We start from the raw sequence: 20,739 nt of genomic DNA, 5'->3' as shown, positions 1-20,739 counted from the left end.
ACAGAGTCAGAACCAGAACCAGTCTGAATCCAGACTGGGTTCAGAGCAGGATCAGGACTGAGGCGTCTTACCAGCTTGTGTCCAACGATGGATTTCTCAAACTTTCCGTCAAACGCTCCCCAAATCTTTATCAGCTTATCAGCAGCTGCACAGAGACGTTACCATGGTTACTGCAACCTCACAGCATCATGGACCAAGTGACTCATCAATACTCGTTTTTCTGTTCATGCAACACACAGTTGACAGTTTTCAGATGTCAGAGTGTTCTTGAACGTACCACCGAGAAGACGATCTCAGCTGTGAGTTCAGACAGAAAGTTCAGACGAGAAGAAAATGTTTCAACTTGAGTAAGAATGAAAGTTTTTACGGATGTGCTTCACCTCCACAGTGATTACAAAGTAATGCTGACAGTAAATCAAAGTTGACCTCACACAAACTGAAGGATTCATATAAACTTCAGGCGAGCAGATCAATCTGATGGAGGTGTAAGATGGTAGCCAGTGTGTCCATGTCTCCTGTCGGCTGTATATATTGGTTTTTGTGTATTTGTATATTACCAAATACACTAATATTTATATTAGTTTCTATTATGCATTCATTACACAATCTGACTTTTATTGTTCTCATATTTCTTCATTTTGCTGTTCTGACACCTGCATCAAAACTTGAATTTAATCGGAGTAGATGAGCCGCCCAGTTCAACCACCCAGTGTGACCAGTTGGACACTGAGCAGCTGTACTGGAGCAGCTGTACTTCCTGCTGGCTCAGGTGTTAAACAAAACCGGATTTCCTGTTTGCTGTGAAACGCTTTCCATTCTTCAGCAGCAGACGGAGACGGCTCAGCTGCCATGAAGAATAATTCAGTAAGTGGACCTTGAGTTCATTTTTATGATAAAACAATACAAATATTTTGCTGTTTGTTTTGTATTTCTGTTATTTTGTTGTGTTTTTTATTGATTTGTGTCTCTAGTCATGAACATTTATCGTCCAATAAATGATGTCACTTATTTTCTTTCTTTTTTATGTGAAAACAGAATCCATGTTGTTATAAAGGTAGCAGACACGGATCTGCTGATGAATCTGTTATAAACTCCACCAGTTTCTGCTGACACGTGTGTGTGTGTGTGTGTGTGTGTGTGGTCCTTACAGGAGCTGGCAAGCCACTCTCCATTGGGGCTGAACTTGACAGAAGAGACGGCCTTCGTGTGTCCGGCCAGCGTGAACTTCACTGCGTAGTTTGGTTTGACCGGATTAGTCTGGAAACACACACAGAAAGTTAGCAGTGACACACCTGATTATCACCTGAGAATTACAGCAGACAGACAAACTGACATCAGCTTCACCTGGACATCCTCACAGTTCTTAGTAACAAAGGTTTCCAATCTCCACAAACTCCACGCGATGTGTCTGACTCAGATTCACTTCAGATAAACTCGGACTGTGGATTTTGCCTTTGGAGTCACGTGATGAAGAGTTGTGTTAATGTCCAGTGTGAAGAGGAAAACCCTGTTTCACTGTTAACAGGGCCCACAGGATTAAATGACTACAGACCCGTCGCCCTGACCTCTGTGGTCATGAAATCATTTGAACGCCTGGTCTTGTCCCACCTCAAATCCATCACTGACCCTCTGCTGGACCCCCTGCAGTTCGCCTACAGAGCCAACAGGTCTGTAGACGACGCCGTCAACTTATACACTTCATCCTCCAGCACCTGGACTCCGCAGGATCCTACGCCAGGATCCTGTTCGTGGACTTCAGCTCTAGCTTCAACACGATCGTCCAGGCTCTTCTTCAGGACAAGCTCTCCCAGCTCAACGTGCCTGACCCCACCTGCAGGTGGATCACAGATTTCCTGTCTGACAGGAAGCAGCACGTGAAGCTGGGGAAACACGTCTCAGACTCGCGGACGATCAGCACCGGCTCCCCTCAAGGCTGCGTTCTTTCTCCCCTACTCTTCTCCCTCTACACCAACAGCTGCACCTCCAGCCACCAGTCTGTCAAGCTCCTGAAGTTCGCGGACGACACCACCCTCATCGGACTCATCTCTGGTGAGGATGAGTCTGCCTACAGGTGGGAGATTGACCATCTGGTGACCTGGTGCAACAGCAACAACCTGGAGGTAACGCTTCAAAGACAGTGGAGATGGTTGTAGATTTTAGGAAGAGCGCAGCCCCACCCGCCCCCATCACCCTGTGTGACTCTCCAGTGGACACTGTGGAGTCCCTCCGTTTCCTGGGCTCCATCATCAGCTAGGACCTCCGGTGGGAGCTGAACATCAGCTCCCTCATCAAGAAAGCCCAACAGAGGATGTACTTCCTGAGGCAGCTGATGAAGTTTAACCTGCCACAAACAATGCTGGTTCACTTCTACACTGCCATCATAGAGTCCATCCTCACCTCCTCCATCACCGTCTGGTACGCTGCTGCCTCCACCAAGGACAGACGCAGACTGCAGCGTATCATCCGCTCTGCAGAGAGGGTGATCGGCTGCAACCTCCCATCTCTTCAGGACCTGTACTCCTCCAGGACCCTGAGGAGAGCAGGGAAGATCGCTGCCGACCCCTCCCACCCCGGACACTATCTGTTTGACCCCCTCCCCTCTGGCAGGAGGCTGCGGTCCATCAGGACCAAAACCTCCCGCCACAAAAACAGTTCCTTCCCCTCTGCAGTCAACCTGACGAACACGGCCAAAGTCTTGCACTGCCCCCCCCCCCCCCCCCCAACACAAACACAAGTTATATGTTGTTTTTGCTACTGCTAATCTGTTGGGTTCTTTGAATTAGTTTGTACTGGTCTGAATATTTGTTTGGGTCTAAGTGTTTCTGATGCTGTACTGCATATCGGGAAGTGCTTAACTGAGACTCGGTCTTTGATGGGGGTGTGGTGTCCCCTTGTGCTTCTTTAGTATGTGACAGAGCCCTCCCCTTTAAACTTGTGTAAACATCAGGAAGTTCGGTGAAAACTGAAACAACCAAAACCAGAAGGAAACTAAAGTGATAAGACACGTGATTAATTAATAACATAATCACTACTGGCAGCTGGAACAGAATATAGATGGAGCAGAAGGTTACACATAAACACACTCGTCAGTCTGTTTTCAGCCATAGAAGAGATAACTGATAGCTAACTCTCCGCTCACCGGCTGACGGGCTAACCGGACCAGCTGTCCCGGTGTCCGGACCACCGTTAGTCCGGCTGACTCACCTTACTGCCGGATCCTGAGGAGGATGACGGCTGTTTGATGTTTTCTGTCTCTGGTTTCTTCTCCTCTGTCGCCATGTTGTTCAGCTCTCAGGCTGCTAGCCAGCGTTAGCTTCGGCTAGCTTCTGTTGGCTGTGTTTTGATTCTCTGCTGCTGGAGTGGAGCTAAAGCTAGCTGCCGATGCTAACAGCAGTAACTGTACCCTCTGCTGTCAGCGCAGGTCCGGGTCAGAACCGGTACCGTATTAATGACCTCAACCAGGTCTGGACCTGGTCTGAATAGAGACAGACTCGGTGCTGTATTGAACCGTTACAGCAGCAGACGGAAAATAGCCTGTTAGCTAAAGTTAGCTACAGAACCTGAATGTGCTGGAGAGCACGTAGCTGCTACTAAGCATGCGTGATACAAAGTTGTACGGCGAGTGAAGAAGGTCAAACAATTAAATTACATAAATGTAGGTAGAGCGCGGGTTGTTTTTACTGAGGAAATTATAGACTGTACATAAAACGACTTAAATAGAAAAACAGTCAATGAGGACATAACGACAGGAGAGTCGAACACTAAGGTCAGTTTAAAAGGGAAATTCTGTATTGATCCATTTTAATGTGATGTCCCTAGTTTGTCTTCCTTTAAACTGGAAAATAAAATCATGCAGAAGAAAGAAAGATGTCAAACTGTCAGAATGAAGTTTATTAGAAAAACAACTTTTACATTATCAGCATCAAACTCAAAATATGAACCAACAACATGTTTATACCTGAACCACAAGCTGCAACAACCAATCACAAGGACGTCATGCCAACCCATCTCAGTTATTATTGTTGTTGTTGTTACTATTATACCATAATAGCTGAGAGAGATGAACAACAAAGGTCCCCGGGGACGTGGTGGTTCATTGTTGGCGTCTTAACCCCCAACGCTGATTTGTAGTTTCCAATTTGTAAACATCCTCCTGAACTCCTTCTTCACTGTAAAGTCCATCCTCAGTGTTTGTGACCTGGAGGCTTCAAGTTTCCACATCACACTAGTTTCATACTGGACCCTGATTGGCCCAAACTTCCCGGTGTTAAGCCGAGATTTAAGGTGAAACTTTCCTCCTTCAGCAGACGAATGTGAAAATAAACGTTAAACCCTCAACAGTGTCATCTTCATGAATCCAGGATCAGTCAAACTCAGAACAAAAATAATAAACTGGGAATAAAAACCCTGAATAACAAACATCTGCTGCACATGCTCAGTGTTCTACCTTCAGTCTGTGGTCCAGTACTGACCAGTTCTCAGTGTGCTGTGAGTCCCTGGAAATCAGCAGCTGGTGATGAAGCTGATCATGACAGCAGCGACTGACCCCGTCCATCGCCAGCCACCATTACACAGCGACCAATCACAGCAAGCGACCGAGACTCCAGGAAGCTCTGTCTGCTGACAGTGACGAGATGTCGCACAACCCCGAGACAAGACCAGGTCCAGAGACTCTACAGATACAGAGAGGGGGGTGATAATAATTAGGGATGGTTGTGATAGTTGGTAAAATAGCTGGATTCATTCAGTTCTACGGCCAACAAGTGCTTCATCAAATCTATTGACAAAAAACCTTTTTTCAACCTTCACGGTTCTCAAAGTGCTTCACACACACATTCACATACCGATGGCGACCAAGCGCCATGCAAGGTGCTGGCCTCTATCGGGAGCAACTTAGGGTTCTGGGTCTTGCTCAAGCACCCTTCAACAGGGGTATCCGGGGATCGAACCCCGACCTGCTCTTCATGAGTCAGGACGGGGTTTGTGCATGTCACAGAGACTCAGTCTCAGCTGAAAGAGTCTCTGTGGTTCAAAAAAAACAGGACAGATTATTTGAACTACGAGATGTCTTCATTCCAACAAACAAACGACCTGAAAACATCTGATTAAATGCTGTCGAACCTCATTCCTAATAATAACAATAATAAGCAGTGAAGTGCAAAGATTTATTTGAGCTTCCTGCAGTAACAGTTCATGTTGGTCGTGTTCCTCTGCTGACACTTTGTGATCAACAGGAAAGAAAAGATGAACTGTGTTAGAAAATATCTTCTTCTTTGATAAAAAGCTACAAGAAGCCTGTAGACATAAAGACTGAAGGAGAGAAGTCAACTACGACTCCCAGGGTGCATTTCACTAACAAACAGCCAATCACAGAGCTTCACTTTCTGATTCTGGATCAGTTGGATCAGTCTGGATCACACTGAAATGGACAATCCACATATTTCTGAATGTATAACAAATGGTGGAATATCTACATCTCCATGTGCAATACAGTATAATTCCTTTACCTTTCTTTATTTCGTTCTGTGAATTTGTAAATTATAGTTGTTTTTTTAGTTTTAGTAGCTTTTTTATAACTATTTATTGTTTATTATTTATGTCTCTGCTATTGCACTATCCTGTATGCTGCTGGAACAATGCAAATTTCCCCACTGAGGGATTAATAAAGGATTATTTTATCTTCAGAATCAGAATCAGAAATACTTTATTGATCCCCGGGGGGAAATTGTACAAAAAATAAGAAAACAAACAGGAGCGACTGTAACAGGCTGCACGTGCACTAATCTTTTCGATGTGATCTTTTTGATTAATTCAGTTTTGTTCTCAGCAACAGCAGCAGAGGCTCATGGGTATTGTAGTATTTAGAGACAGACAGACAGACAGACAGACAGGTACTGACTGCTGTACGTGGTGATGCAGAATCGCAGTTTGAATCCTCTCTCTGTTCGACTGCAGTTTATAACTTCTGGTTGGCTGCAGCCCAGCTCCACGTAGCCCCGCCCCTTGCCACGCCCACCACTAACATTACAACCAAAACACTGGAGACAACCACCTGACACACACACACACACACACACACACACACACACACACACACAAATCAGTTCATGTTTCTTCTCTGTGTCTGTTGTGAACGACCAGAGCAAGCTTTTAATTTGAAACATACTACAGGACTTTCAAACTGAAAGCCCTTTGTGTAAAGTTCAGCATAAAGATGATGATGATGATGATTTTCCATTAGGTTTTGAAGGTTGTTAAGGTAAATGGTTTTCAGTCCTCCACATTTGGAACTGCTGTGACGCTTTAATCCTTTCCACCAAAACTGGATTCACCAACTGCCCTGAGGCTCCAGACCCCGAGGGGCCCTGAAGGCCCCTGGTTTACTGTGTGGAAACTGGTTTGAGATATCTTAATTTACAGTTTATGCACAGCTCAGCATTTTAGAAATACTGAGGTCACCAATGAAGCCAATTTAAAATACCACATGCTTCATATTCTCCCAGTGAAACGTAACAAAATGAATTTAATTGTCAAAGTTCTGCTCTAAATGTAAAACTGAAGATGTGACATACTTGCATTGTATCTCTATAAACTGTACCTTTGCCTTGCTAACTCTTCTCGTCGCCCTGAGTGCCTGTTTCTTATTACAGAGGACATCTGAACATCCTGTCAGAGCACAGTGGATCAGATCCACCCTGGAACTCTGGATGCTGACGGAGGCTTTTGTTCTTGAAGGACGAGCCACTTAATAAAACATGGGACCTTTCTGTCTTTGTACGACTTCATTTTGTATTTGTTTCTTCTTGTTACTCTGCAGGACTTGCAGCTGTCTGTCAACTTGTTTTTGGTTTAATTAAAAATAAGAAATACTGAAGTTACGAGTCTATATCTACTTCTGTTTGGATATTTTTCATACATGCGTCAGTCTGACAAACATAGAAACACTTAAAACATATATAACTAGATAAATGGTCAAAATAATAAATGGTCGATGGTCTGACCACATGACACATGAAGTAGTTAATATAAAGCAGAACGTGACCTTTAGTGTCAAACAGCTCTGTAAAGGTCAGAGGTCAACGCTCTGCAGCCTGAAGCTCTGTTAGCCGTTCATGCTAACACTGAATCACATTAACATTTAGACTGAGAACAGCTGCAAGTCACAAATTAAAAATAAACACCATGAAGCAACAGAGTTAGAGTCTGACTGCAGAACAGAGTCAATCTGACCGACATTATTATTGATCATTGATATTCAACTGTAGACTGACAGAACGTCTGTAAACAGCTGACACACGTCCTTTAATTGTCAATCAAATATGACATCATCGAGATCAGCATCACTTTAAACATGAAATAAAGTTTATTACATATCAGCTGATCAGCTGATCAACCAATGTACAGAATTATTCTTATGGAAACTAAATCTGTTAATATTTCTGACATTTTAAAGACGACATCAGGGAATCAAATAATAAATATAATATAATAAATATAAATAAATATAAAAGAGGTTGTCATTAAAGCAGGTAAAGTGCGGTGTATTTGAATGTACCTGTCTTACCTTGCAGACAGATGAGAGACAGAGCAGTGAGACAGCAGAGGAGCAGCTGAGAGGACGACATGATGAGAGACAGACTGAACGCCAACTGCTCGCTCTCCATCCTCAACCTGAACACCGCCGTCTGATTGGTAGAGCCTGCAGACACGACTCAGGGTTACTTTGCTCTCACAGCACATGACTCTGGTCTCATAGACTCACTCACTGTGTTTACATGAATGTAACTAACCAGGTTAACTAACCAGGTTACAATAACCTGAAAATATAAACTACGACAGCTCAAATAAGGCGGTAATTATTATTAAATTATTTGCGAGTCATTAATACAGAAACGATTCTACATTTATTGAATGAATGTTGGATTCGCTTCCGATTCATGTCAGACTTTAATGAAAAATATCATTTGGACCGCAGTCATGTTTTTATTTTACATACTCTTGAATGTAAATGGTGTCTAAGAATACCCAGCATGCACCAGAGTCAGATGAGACTTTGAAACAAAAGAGAAATCCATCACGACTCTGATGATCTTCTAATATTCATGAGCCCTCTTTTTCCCCCGCTTTTTCTCCGTGGTTTTGTAAAAACCAAATAAAATTGTATTTGAAAAAAAAAGAAGGTAACGATTCGAGAAAAAGTTCTCAGTTAATATGATTACTGATCTGCTGCATTTAAAACGATTTACAGAAACTACAGTTCACATGGATCCAACTGAGTGTCCTTCAATCAAATAAAGACGAGACAGAAATCTGCAGGCTGAACTATAAACGTATCAGTTTCCTCTAAACGTCTCACATGATTTCATTTCAAAAAGTCCAAAAACTGAAAACAGATTTGTGTATCTTTGTTTGTTTTTTCTACTTTTCTCTCCCATCATCATCATCTCTTGACCCCTCATGTATATATATATATATATATATATATATATATATATATATAAAATCAAACTAGCTAACTGTATATAAGATAGTCAAAACTAGCTAACTCTCATGTCCTGTTTGGGCCACCGGCTCTGAAAGCAAATCATACATCATGACGCTATGGACACTGAAAGACATTCACTAATTATATTTACAGATTACTTTTGCATTTAATTTATCAGCACTTTTCTGCCAGCCTTCCAGTCCTCTCATTTTACATGCCTGGTGGTAATTAAGCCTTTACAACTTTTTTGCTTTTGTTTTTGAAATTTTGCAATTCCACTCTGACAAAAAAGGAACGCTGCTTTTATTTATCAAAGGTCATAAATCTGTAAAGACACTTCAAATACCAAAACAAACGCGTCCCTTTGACTCAGACCTTTGATTGTCTGCTATGTTGAAATCTTCACAGCAGTTTGTTTATAATATATATGGTATATTTCCAAAATGAATGGAAGTGAATGGAGCCTGACACCTGGGGGTAATGGTGGTGTTGACAGGGACAGCGTGGTCATTAGTTCACCTGTAGATGCCTTTAGAATGCTGATTTCTGACAAGACAACAGAGACCAAACAATGACCATTTATAACCAGCTTGTCAGGTATTATATCTGCCTGCCTCAGCGTGTCTAATGTATTACAACTATAAGAATCATAATACACTATGAGCCGTCGTGTAAGTTATGTGTGAGTGACCAGCCTTATAAATCATTATCACATGCTTTATAAAGCATTATGAATATTTTTAAGTGTGTTTTAATGCTCTGACATGGACGACAAGTGTTACCGGTTTAGTAATGAATCTGCAGCTACATCACCAACATTTACTAATTATTTAAATCTTTATTAACTGATTTATTTTTGGACAAAAAATGAAACCCTTTCCATTATTCTTACTTCTTCATACTGACAGACTGAAACCGGAGTCAGACCATGGATGTGTCATAAGATTATACATCCATGAGTCGGACCGGAGTCTACAGCAGGGGGCGCAGCTGCAGCCGTCAACAGACACAGATGAAGAAGGAGAGCTGGTTGTCTCATCATTTCACCGTTTTTAGCCGTTAAAAACGAGTTCAGTCACCATGGCAACGCGCCGGTTGGTGGAGGTGTATTTGGACCTTCTGTCGCAGCCCTGCCGAGCGGTGCACATCCTGCTCAACTGCACCAAAATCCCGCACACAGTCCGCACCGTGGCTCTGAGGAAAGGTGAGCAGCTAACTGGCTACAAGGCTAACTAACGCTGACTGACTGGGTAACTAGTTAACTGACTGTCAGTACTGTGGTCAGTTAGCAGCCGGTAAGTCGTTTAAAGTCTCTGAGTTTTTCTACTTCCAGTAGCTTCGTTGGTCGTGACCTCTGCCCTGGAGAACTTTGACCCAGATCAGAGCGCTCGTCGTGTAAAACCAAACTCCATTCACAGTCTGACAGTTTGTGGGTTTCCTTTTGAGATTTGCAAATCTCTGCCCTTGAAATGTAAATTAGATACATGGAACAAGTCAGTATGTTCTTCTCAGGAATTCGGCATGTAAATAAATCTACAAGCAGCGTCCTCGCGGTGTTTAAGTAGGTGAAGTAAGAAATTTAATGTGGAAATGTAATTTATGTCAGAACCATTTTGCTAATCAGATCAGTATGCTCACCAACATGCAGGGAACATTAAACTGCGGGATTTCTGAATGCTTCTTTGGTTTGACCTTTTCTTTACACTTCTCTCGTGTGTGCAGGAGAGCAGAGGACTCCAGACTTCACGAAGTTGAACCCCATGCAGAAAGTTCCTGTCATGGTGGACAACGGCTTCGTCCTCACAGAGAGGTACGCACACACACACACACACACACACTCTATCAGTAAAAATAAAACTGTGTACACAGTGACATCACATCAACAGGAAGTGACACAAGCAGTCAGACCCATGTGTTAAAATCCTCTGTATGTATGTGTGTGTGTGTGTGTGTTGTAGTGATGCCATCCTGAAGTACCTGGCCACCAAGTACGAAGTCCCGGAGCACTGGTATCCACGGCAACCAGAGAGACGAGCCAAAGTAGACGAATACACCGCCTGGCATCACAGCAACACACGACCACACGCTGCTAAAGTCTTTATACTGGAGGTACACACACACACACACACACACACACACACACACACACAATTTGTACTTGTATACTCATGAGGACCCTGATTCAGACCTCAACAGTAAAACTCAAACTGGTCCTCACAACGATATAGATACAGGAAATGTATTACGAACACACAAATTGTCTCTCTCTCTCTCCCCACCTGTCTCTCTGCCCCCACCTGTCTCTCTCTGTGTCCTCTGTCTCCCCCTCTCTCTTTGTCCCCACCTGTTTCTCTGCCCCCACCTGTCTCTCTCTCTCTGTGTCCCCTGTCTCCCTCTCTCTTTGTCCCCACCTGCCTCTCTCTCTCTCTCTGTCCCCACCTGTCTCTCTCTCTGTCCCCGCCTGTTTCTTTTCCTCTCTGTCCCCACCTGTCTCTCTCTCTCACTGTCCCCTGCCTGTCTCTCTCTTTTTCCTTCTGTCTCTCTCTCTGTCCCCACCTGTCTCTCTCTCTCTGTCCCGACCTCTCTTTCGCTCTCTGTCCCCACCTGTCTCTCCCTCTCTCTGCCCCCCACCTGTCTCAGGTGCTCCTCCCGGCTCAGTCTGGCTCTCAGGCGGACGAGGTGCGTTTGATTCGTGCTCTCTCTGAGCTCGATGACACTCTGGATAAACTGGAGTCCATGTTTCTTCGCAGACAGCCTTTCCTCTGCGGTGATGACATCACCGTGGCCGACCTGCTGGCCGTCTGTGAGCTCATGCAGGTCAGAGGCTCTGATTGGTTTACATATTGATCTGCTGACTGTTCACTAAGCCCCGCCCCCCTTAGTTACGGTTGCTACAAACACTGCTGCACCTGCTGTGACCGGTTCCAGCAGGTACATCTGTGTTTGTATGTCTCCGCATGTTGAGGAAGGGGTTTGGTGATTGGTTGTTGGTTCTGAGCATGCTCAATGTGTCTCTCTGCAGCCTCTGGGGGGGGACAGAGACGTTCTGCAGCAGCGTCCTCAGCTGCAGCGTTGGAGGAGCAGAGTTCAGTCGGCCGTCGGTGAATCATTCAACCGAGCTCACGCCGTCCTGTACGCTGTGAGAGACCGCCGCAAAGCCAAGCTGTGACATCACCACAGAGGGGCGGGGCCTAGAGACACCTACAGCCTGACTGACATCCAGTGTCCAGAGATAACGTAATGAGGTTCAAAACACTTTGTTACAGTTGATGATGATGATGATGAAGACGACAGGTGTGTCTGGTTGTTTTAGTCTCAGCCGTCCTGTGGAGTTATTTCTGTTTTATTAAACTTCTAATCAATAATCTGAAACGTAATAAGAGACTTGTGTGCAGTCTACAGAAGCACACTGCTGCCAGGCAACAAACAGAAAAGCAGCTCCGTTTAGAGTTTATTGTTATAACAAGATATTTTCATGTTACAACATGATGATCAGTGTTTAGACTGGACCTCAGGGCTCGGCTCCTGCACGTAAATCTACAGATTAAAATGGAGGCTCTGCTCTTTATCTATCTGTTGCCGTGGTGATCATAGTATAGGAGCTCTGTTGATGATGTAACTCTGATCAGCTGCTCTGGAGCTGACCCCAGAACTGTTTCTAAATGTTGATCTACAGTGAAGCATCTGATTGTGATGTTTTAATGAAGTTGTCAGCGGGTCTCAGATCAGCAGTTTATAATCAGATTGAATCATAATCAGATTTCAAAGCACTTTAACAGTAAAATCATCTTTGTATAAAGAAGACAAATAAAGTTTTGAGATTTTATTTTCACATTCAAGTCTTTGTTTGTTTATTTACTCATCTGTTTATCTGCCTCATGGTCGCCATGACAACGTGCTGTCAGAGCCCCCCGCAGTTCTCATCAGTCCAGATCTATCAGAATCAGAAATACTTTATTGATCCCCAGGGGGGAAATTGTACAGTACCGGTGCTCCCATTCAAGAGTAGAAATGTGGCATAATTTAGAACTAAGTCTGACTCAGTGGAGGTAGGCTGCTGGGATAAGTCTTCTCCCTGTCCTCTATCTCTGCGTGACTGTTGTCAGAGTCCCCGTCTCTATGTGAAACATCAAATTGTAAAATCAGTCTTCATATGTCGTTTACTATTTTGTGTGTTCTTTAGTGGCGATTTAACCATTTTAACGGTCAAATGATCCACCACAACAAGTCTGAGCTGACGTTAATGTGTCTTAATAAACAGTCAAAACAAATGAAGGCAGAACTTAATAAAGCCGGTGAGAGACGCTGTTGTCAGAGAGATCTGTATCAATAAAGATTTTAATGTCAAACAGCTGATGAAAATAAAACCACACGGAGTGAAAAATATAAAAGACTTTATTAGAAAACATTCTAAACTTTATTTACAGTGTTTCTGTAGTAAACAGGTAGCTGAGTCACATGACCTGAGGAACGGCTGAATCTGATTGGTCCTCTACAGTGGGGCAGGGGGTGGGACTTGGCTCCGTTTGGCCGGATGTTCCTCCTCCTCTTCGTCTCCTTCATCTCGTCCTCGTTTCCTCTGGGAGCCTCCTGATGCCGACCCCGCCTCCTGCTGGGGGGGAGGAGTCAGGGGGCAATGATGACCACATTATTAGTCATTATTACTAATAACATTAAGGAATGAATGTGTGTAAATGTGGTTACCATGGCAGCAGCATCAGCAGAGGGGTACATGAGCCTGTGAGCCGTCTCCAACATCCCATGATCCTAAACACAATCATACACTTAGTCCAGAAACAGTGGAACCTACATTTCCCATAATGCACCTGTATCAAGCCTCTTTTTCTTAGAGCCTCCCAGCTGGTAAACAGCCACAACTCCAGTTTGTTACACACAATTGACATGTGAAGAATGTATGTGACAACATATGACAGACATAGTCTGATGACATCACTATGACATCATCAGGCCACTGATGACATCATACAGCTGTTGCACAGAGTGAGCCATACTAACCAGGAAACTGATCTGTGACTGACTTTACTGTTGTATGGGGGATATTTAGTTTTGGTAAGTTTGCACTGGTGTGATGCTGATGCAGTATTACTACAGTACTACTGCAGTAGTGCTGCAGTCCTGTGTATCAGGTGCAGCATAGTCACCTGTAACCAGGGGTGCTGCAGAGCTTCCTCTATAGTCATCCTCTTACTGGGATCCACAACCAGCAGCTTCCTCACCACGTCCTTCGCTGTAAATATATACACACACACACACACACACACACACACACACACTGAGTACTGCAGTACTGTAGTAATATTCCATTTGTACTTTAGTAGTATTGCAGTAGTACCTTGATCAGAGATCTGTTTCCACTTCGATGGAACCATATTAAACTGGCCCTGAATAATCTGGTTCGTTATGGACTGACCGTAGCTCTCGTGAAAGGGGGGATAACCCCCCAGACTGAGAGAGAGACAGGGAGAGAGGGGGGGGGGGGGGGGGGGGGGCAGAGAGAGGGAGAGACAGGGAGAGGGAGAGACAGGGAGAGAGGGAGAGAGAGGGAGAGAGAGGGGGGGGGGGCAGAGAGAGAGAGAGGGACAGGGAGAGAGAGAGAGAGACAGGGAGAGGGAGAGACAGGAAGAGAGAGAGAGGGGGGGGGCAGAGAGAGAGAGGGACAGGGAGAGAGAGAGAGAGAGAGAGAGACAGGGAGAGAGGGGGGGGGAGGCAGAGAGAGAGAGAGAGGGAGAGACAGGGAGAGGGAGAGACAGGGAGAGAGGGAGAGAGAGAGAGGGGGGGGGGGCAGAGCGAGAGAGAGGGACAGGGAGAGAGAGAGAGAGACAGGGAGAGAGAGAGAGAGGGAGAGAGAGAGACCGGGAGAGAGGGAGGGAGAGAGAGACAGGGAGGGAGAGACAGGGAGAGATAGAGAGGTTAACAACTGAGGGAAAACTAGAAACAGACATCCATCTCAATCAGTCAGACAGACAGACAGTTCAGAGAGGGTGAGACAGGTTCGAGGGATGAATGAGCCTACCAGACGAAGAGCAAGACTCCGAGGCTCCAGGCATCCACAGCCAGGCTGTATCCTGTGGTGGAGGCGTGAGTGAAGACTTCAGGAGCCAGGTAAGATGGAGTCCCACACAGAGTCCTCATCAACATGGTCTCCTCCAAGATCCTGGACTGGTTAAAGTCTGTCACCTGACACACACACACACACACACACACACACACACACACACACACACGGACACAGAAGTGTTACTGTAGCTGTGATGATGATGATGATGATGATGATGATGATGTTGTACCTTGATGAGACAGGTGTCGTCCTGTGAGGACAGCAGGACGTTCTCTGGTTTCAGGTCTCTGTGGATGATCCCGTTACTGTGGAGGTACTATACACACACACACACACACACACACACACACACACACACACACACACACACACACACACACACACACACACACACACACACACACACTCAAATATTTTCAGGTAAAGCTGTAAATAATCAACGCTTGCGGATTCAGAAACGTTATGTTATGACATGAAGAGCGAAGAGGAAGTCTTCATGGCTGGACTAAAGGTTTCTAAGGAGGCAGTGCAGGACTGATTCTTCACCTTCTGGAATTCCAAAGGAGGGATGAAGGACCCTGTTTGGGGAGACCTCATGATCTGTTAACTGACTTCACACATCTTGAATAGTAAAGGTGTCAGTGGGACACTTCCCAGAGGAAGTACCAGGACTTTCTACTCCTGACAAAGACACGTCCAGATAACAATAGTAACACCCAGCTGTGAAGAATCAAGTGACTCTTCTGATTATTTTATTTGAAGATGGAAGGCAAAGAGGAGAGACTGAAAACACACTTTCCTCCCCCTTTCTTTCTGTCCTTCCCAAACATCACTTCACATGTGTTCTACTGGAAAATAGTGCAACTGCGATCTCTGTACGATGTAAGACGACTGAGTTATTAATTCATGGTTTAATATATTGTGTACCACGTGGTCACAGTGCCATCTGCTGACCGTAGAGAGTGAGTCTCTATTTACTAAAGATGCAATTGTAAGTGTGTAAAATGGCAGTTTATTATACTGTACTGTGTAATCAAATTAAGTATTAACTCATAATGTAAATGTGTGTTTTGATAGTATTTAGGAATATTAGATAACTGCTTGAATGACTTTGAATGTGTTCCTGGAATGATTTTGTAACTGTTGTGTTATAATATGTCCAGAATCACGACTGCAGGCCACAGTGATGTTTGAGAGTATGTCAATTTGAATTTTTAAATTCACCAGTCAGGAAACATGAACAGCAATATTAAACGCCTTCCTCCATCCCAAAGTGTTGAAAGAGCCCGCTCCATCTCCAGTCTTTGATTTTTATATTGTTGTACCACTAAGCCTCACACTTTAACAGAGTTTTCCTCCGGCCAACGGAGTTACCTGAGCCTAGTGGAAGAAGTGAGTGTAGCCAGAAAAACTTTATTCGACATTCAGCCACCCCATCACAAGGACTCGACCAGAGCTGCACTGCCCCAAAAAGAATTCTGATTCCTTCTGACGAGACTGATCACTTTAACGATTCATTTGATTCTTGTATTTCCTTCAATCTGACGGTGGTGCCCCTTTTCCAAACGAGAGCAAATCTTTCATTTTAAAGTGAATCACCTACAAACTCTAAAAACGCTTTGCAGAAACGGGATCAGTTGTATCCAAAGCTCGATCAGGCAGACCAACAGTGACCACAACATAAGAAGATCAATACATCAAGCTTAGTTCCCCGAGAGATAGAAAAGCAACTTCATCACAGATATACAATCTGCTACATAAAGAACGCCACACTCCAATCAGCAAAAGTCCTGTCAAAAGAAGGCTGTCTTGTAGTGGTCTCAGAGGACCAGTAGCAGTTTCTAAACCACTTCTCAGAAGGGGAAACAAGGCCAAACTCTTGGGGTGGGCTAAGAAACAGCAGCATTTTACTGTGGATGAAGAAAAGTCTATTTACTGATGAATCCAGGTTAGAGACTTCTGGCAGTAACAGAAGGGTGTATGTAAGGAGACGAGCAGGAGAGAGAATGATACCGCAGTGGATCAAACCAACAGGGAAACATGGTGGTGGGAATCTTCAAGTCTGGGGGGGTGTGCCTACTCTGGAGCCGGACCCCTGCAGTGAATCGACTACACCCTGACCAAGGAGAAGCACCACTCCATCCTTCAGAGACATGCTGTACCCTCTGGTCTGCATCTTTGTGGAGAGGGATTCATACTGCAGCAGGATAAGGACCCCAAACACACCTCAGAGCTTTGCAAGAACTACTTGAAGACCAAAGAAGATGAAATGAAAAATAGAAGAATCTTGACTAGTGGTCTCAGACTTTTGGACCCCACTGTCCGTTCTCGTCCTCCATGACCATTTTCACCCTCCATATTGTGTGTGTGTGTGTGTGCGTGTGTGCGTGTGTGTGTACTGGTTACCATAGCAACAGTGTCTCAGTCTCACCTGGACGGCTCTCAGCATCTGGTAGAAGTAAAGTTTGGCGACGGACTCGTCCAGCTGCTGCTGAGACTTCACTCTGTGGAACAGCTCTCCTCCCTCCATCCTGAGAGACAGACAGACAGACACATAAACCACTGCCTCCATCCTGATTATTGGCTTTGTGGACCCGCCCCTTTCCTTTTTACCATTTCCTGTTTTCAGTCTACAGTCTGGGTCCTGATTGGTTCTCACAGTCTGCTGTACAGTTAGACCTGACATCACCACAGATTAAAAAGACCGTCTTTAGAGCAAAGTCATCCTCAGCGCTAACTCACTGAACTCACTGAACTAGCTGAACTAGCTTCCTGTGGCTGAGTGTTGCAGCAGCAGCTTGATGACGCAGGTTATTACATTATTTACATTCTTCATAGACGATCAATAAACCTGCCGATTTTTACTTTGTCTGTCTGGAATCTGATTTCAACATGAATTAAAACTTTTCACCCAAGTATGACATTTAAAATCTACTTTATTTAATATAATTTGTAGTAATGATTTGTTATTATTATTATTAAGTACACAACGCAACACACTTCCTGCAGACAGGAAGTTAACAGACAGAGCACTTCCTGTGGTCAAAAGGGAAAATACAGAAAAACATGAGTTTAACTCACAGCTCCAACACGATGTAGTAACTGTCCTCCGTCTGATAAAAGTCCTCTGTCCTTATGAGACAAGGCTGCAGAAGAGAGGAGGAGAGAGGAGGAGGGGAGGAGGAAGAGGAGAGAAGAGAGGAGGAGGAGAGAGGAGGAGAAGGAGAGAGGAGGAAGGGAGGAGGAAGAGGAGAGAGGAGGAGGGGAGGAAGAAGAGGAGGAGGAGGGGAGGAGAGAGGAGGAAGAGGAGAGAAGAGAGGAGGAGGAGAGAGGAGGAGAAGGAGAGAGGAGGAGGGGAGAGAGGAGGAGGGGAGGAGGAAGACGAGGAGGAAGACGAGAGAGGAGGAGGAGGAGAGAGGAGAGAGGAGAGGAGGGGAGGAGAGAGGAGGAGGAGGAGAGAGGGGAGAGGAGAGGAGAGAGGAGGAGGAGGGGAGAGGAGAGGAGGGGAGGAGGGGAGGAGGAGAGAGGAGAGGAGGGGAGGAGAGAGGAGAAGAGAGGGGAGAGGAGGAGAGAGGAGGAGCAGCAGGAGCAGGAGGAGTGCAGTTAGTAACTGATCATTCAGTCTGTAGCATCATTTCTCTTCTTCTGTGGTTTCAGACTCACGTGGTCGACTCTCTGCAGAATCTCAATCTCTGTCTTTGCGTTTCGTGTCGCTGTCTGTGATTGGACAAAAACAAACAGATCACATGACACGGTTGTCTCTAGTTTTGCAGCCTGATTCATGCACTTCTCTCATGATGTGATGATTCTTTCCCCTCAAAGGTGAGTGCCTGATGTATAAAGTGAACCACATGTTCAGACGCCATGTTTGTAGTTTTTCCTCAGTTTTAGCTTCTAAATTCTTCAACATCTGTCAAGGAAAGAAGGAAACAAGGGAAGGAAGAAGGGATGAAAGGAGGAGAGCTCTCAGCCAATCAGAGAGCAGATGAGATGACTCACCCCTTCAGACTGAAAATTTTTCTTGTTTATTATTTTAACGGCAAATTTTCGGCAGGTGGATCTCTCGAAGGCCAGTTTGACTTCACCACACACTCCTCTGAAACACACACACATACACACACATTGGGGTGTCTTTCAGGGTGCAGGAAGTGACATCACAGCAGTTTGAACGGTGTCAGACTCACGTGCCGATCCGTCGAGTCAGCAGATATTTCTCCTGAAGCTCTTTAGGTAAACTGGACTGATCATCTGACATCAGATCAATGAAGACAAAGACTACAGACAGGCAGGCAGGCAGGCAGGCAGGCAGACAGACAGACAGACAGACAGACAGACAGACAGGCAGTATGAGGTGAGACCTGGTGGTAGCAGTGACCTGTACAGATGTTTTAGTAGTTTAGTCTCCCGGACCTTTGTTACGTTGTTCAGACAGAGCGAGCACCGCATTGTTGACCAGAGGAAGCTTCTTGCCTTTACCGATCAGTATCCCGTCAACAAACGTCCCGTTATTACTGTAGTCCTCCACAAACACCTCACTGCCCTCCTGACAGACAGACAGACAGACAGACAGACATGTACTGGGTCTACAGTCACAGATAACCAGTCATTCATCAGTAATCAGTAAACAGTAAGTGATCTCACTCTGTAGATCCTGAAGTGTTTCTTGCTGTAGATTCTGAACTTTTGGGATCCTTTGTCATCCGGATCATCCAGAACATAGTTACACTTAGAGTCCCGTCCAAACAGGTACTGGTCCTCTAAACAGTCTGTAAACAAACAATATCAAATCATTACTATTTAGGCCTGGGACTGGGACTGGGACATGATGGAGCATGATGACTTCCATTAGGTCCACTGTTAGAACTAAGAATAGATAAGTAAGGCTAGCACTAGTTATTAGTTATGGCTAGTTAAGGACTAGTATTAGTGCCGACATTAGCACTGCTATTAGTCCTTACATTAGGACAAAGGTCTGGTGTTAGTACTAATAAAGCTAGGTTTAGAACTAGTATTAGCACTAGCCTCCGTACTAGCATCAGTCCTAGCATGTTAGCATGTCAGGTTATAAACAGTGAAGTCACCGTGGCTCCTGAAGCCTCGGGCCATGGGCAGCAGGCGGCCCCAGGGTTGTGGTTCAGGCTCCTCGGGGACGGATGGCAGGGTGACGGGGATGGTGTCCACGCTGCTCAGCGTCCCAGAGCCGCTGGACGACTGGCTGGCTGAGGTCGGCCCGCTGGAAGAACTGGAACCAGGCTGGGACTGGGACTTAGACTGGGACTTAGACTGGGACGGGGACTGGGTGGACTGGGTTGACTGGGCCTGGGACGGGGACTGGGTGGACAGGAGCTGGGACGGAGACTGGGTTGACTGGGCCTGGGATGGGGACTGGGGCTGCTCCCCCTCATGTAGAATCTCTTCAGACATCCTCCAGCTCTGCAGATTAGACACATTAGAATAGGCCGCATTAGACCATACTGGATATCTGGGAGTCTATGCCCCCCCCCCACACTCTAAATACTGTAGACACGCCTGTAGATTCACTGCAGGGATTATTACACCACCAATCCATCTCCTCTACAGAGAGAACATTTAACAACTCCGCGCCAAACGACGTTTAGAAACTTCACAATTTAAACTAATTGTGCAGGTCTACTCACAATACCAACAGAAATAGAGTGACACGTCTATCAAAGGGCTACTTTTCAATTCGGCAACATGATATAAGTAATAACTCTTCCAGAGGGCCGTCATTAATTAAAACCTGTCTTCAGTCACATCCGACAGTGTGAATCTTGGCAGGCAGACGAGACAACGTAAAATTTGATGCTTTTTTTAATGGAGTTCGTTGTGGGCTGACGGACCTGCAGCCGAACCAGCCCAGTTCTGGCTGGGCTGGTTCTGGTTCCACTAACCCCGCCCACCAGCTGCCAATCACAGCCGGATGAGGAGAATAAGACACGAATGTAAACCCGGACCAAACGACCCGGTTTGACACCGACTCCACATCCGCTCCCAACCCCCCGAGCTGCCTCATGCCACTGCCAGGACGAAGCGGGATGAGTCGGGCCAAGCCGTGCTGAACCGGTCTCATGCACTGTCAACATGGCCGAGCACTCACCGGAGACTCTCTCCGCTGCAGCCGGACTCTCCTCCGGGTCTCCGCGGGTAAAGAAGC

General features: G+C 45.3%; 3 protein-coding genes across 4 annotated transcripts in view; 1 reads left to right on the top strand and 2 right to left on the bottom strand.

The window, feature by feature from the left end:
- Positions 1-3,447, bottom strand: part of LOC139284039 (WD repeat-containing protein 5-like) — a 13,477-nt gene extending 10,030 nt beyond the window's left edge. For both annotated transcript variants that reach the window (XM_070904191.1, XM_070904192.1), the window contains exons 1-3: positions 3,205-3,447; positions 1,149-1,257; positions 72-145 (exon numbers count right to left, since the gene is read on the bottom strand). In XM_070904191.1, the coding sequence (XP_070760292.1) occupies positions 72-145; positions 1,149-1,257; positions 3,205-3,279 (258 nt within the window). In that variant the 5' untranslated portion in view covers positions 3,280-3,447. The remainder of the gene's footprint in view (positions 1-71; positions 146-1,148; positions 1,258-3,204) is intronic.
- A 6,051-nt stretch (positions 3,448-9,498) lies between these two features.
- gstt2 (glutathione S-transferase theta 2) lies at positions 9,499-12,317 on the top strand. Its single transcript, XM_070904631.1, has 5 exons — positions 9,499-9,689; positions 10,208-10,295; positions 10,444-10,594; positions 11,126-11,302; positions 11,508-12,317. Exons 1-5 carry the CDS (start codon positions 9,566-9,568, stop codon positions 11,652-11,654), a joined length of 687 nt encoding a protein of 228 aa, XP_070760732.1. The 5' UTR covers positions 9,499-9,565; the 3' UTR covers positions 11,655-12,317.
- A 598-nt stretch (positions 12,318-12,915) lies between these two features.
- Positions 12,916-19,988, bottom strand: chek2 (checkpoint kinase 2). Its single transcript, XM_070904640.1, is given in 14 exon segments — positions 12,916-13,139; positions 13,193-13,252; positions 13,648-13,733; positions 13,839-13,951; positions 14,520-14,683; positions 14,794-14,880; positions 16,996-17,095; positions 17,646-17,710; positions 18,228-18,281; positions 18,564-18,660; positions 18,749-18,839; positions 18,975-19,107; positions 19,206-19,330; positions 19,646-19,988. Coding segments are annotated over 14 exon segments (1,680 nt in total). The 3' UTR covers positions 12,916-12,977.
- Positions 19,989-20,739: the final 751 nt, after the last annotated feature.

The sequence above is a fragment of the Enoplosus armatus genome, chromosome 4 (genome assembly GCF_043641665.1).
Source record: "Enoplosus armatus isolate fEnoArm2 chromosome 4, fEnoArm2.hap1, whole genome shotgun sequence".
NCBI lineage: Eukaryota > Metazoa > Chordata > Actinopteri > Centrarchiformes > Enoplosidae > Enoplosus > Enoplosus armatus.
The sequence above is the reverse complement of the archived record's forward strand: the minus strand, read 5'-3'. Positions and strand labels throughout refer to the sequence as shown.

Excerpts from the sequence above, each read along its gene's own strand:
- gstt2 (XM_070904631.1), top strand. The coding sequence starts at position 9,566 with ATGGCAACGCGCCGGTTGGTGGAGGTGTATTTGGACCTTCTGTCGCAG. Across the intron at positions 9,690-10,207 it reads CACCGTGGCTCTGAGGAAAG|GAGAGCAGAGGACTCCAGAC; the intron begins GTGAGCAGCTAA and ends TCGTGTGTGCAG. Across the intron at positions 11,303-11,507 it reads CCGTCTGTGAGCTCATGCAG|CCTCTGGGGGGGGACAGAGA; the intron begins GTCAGAGGCTCT and ends GTCTCTCTGCAG.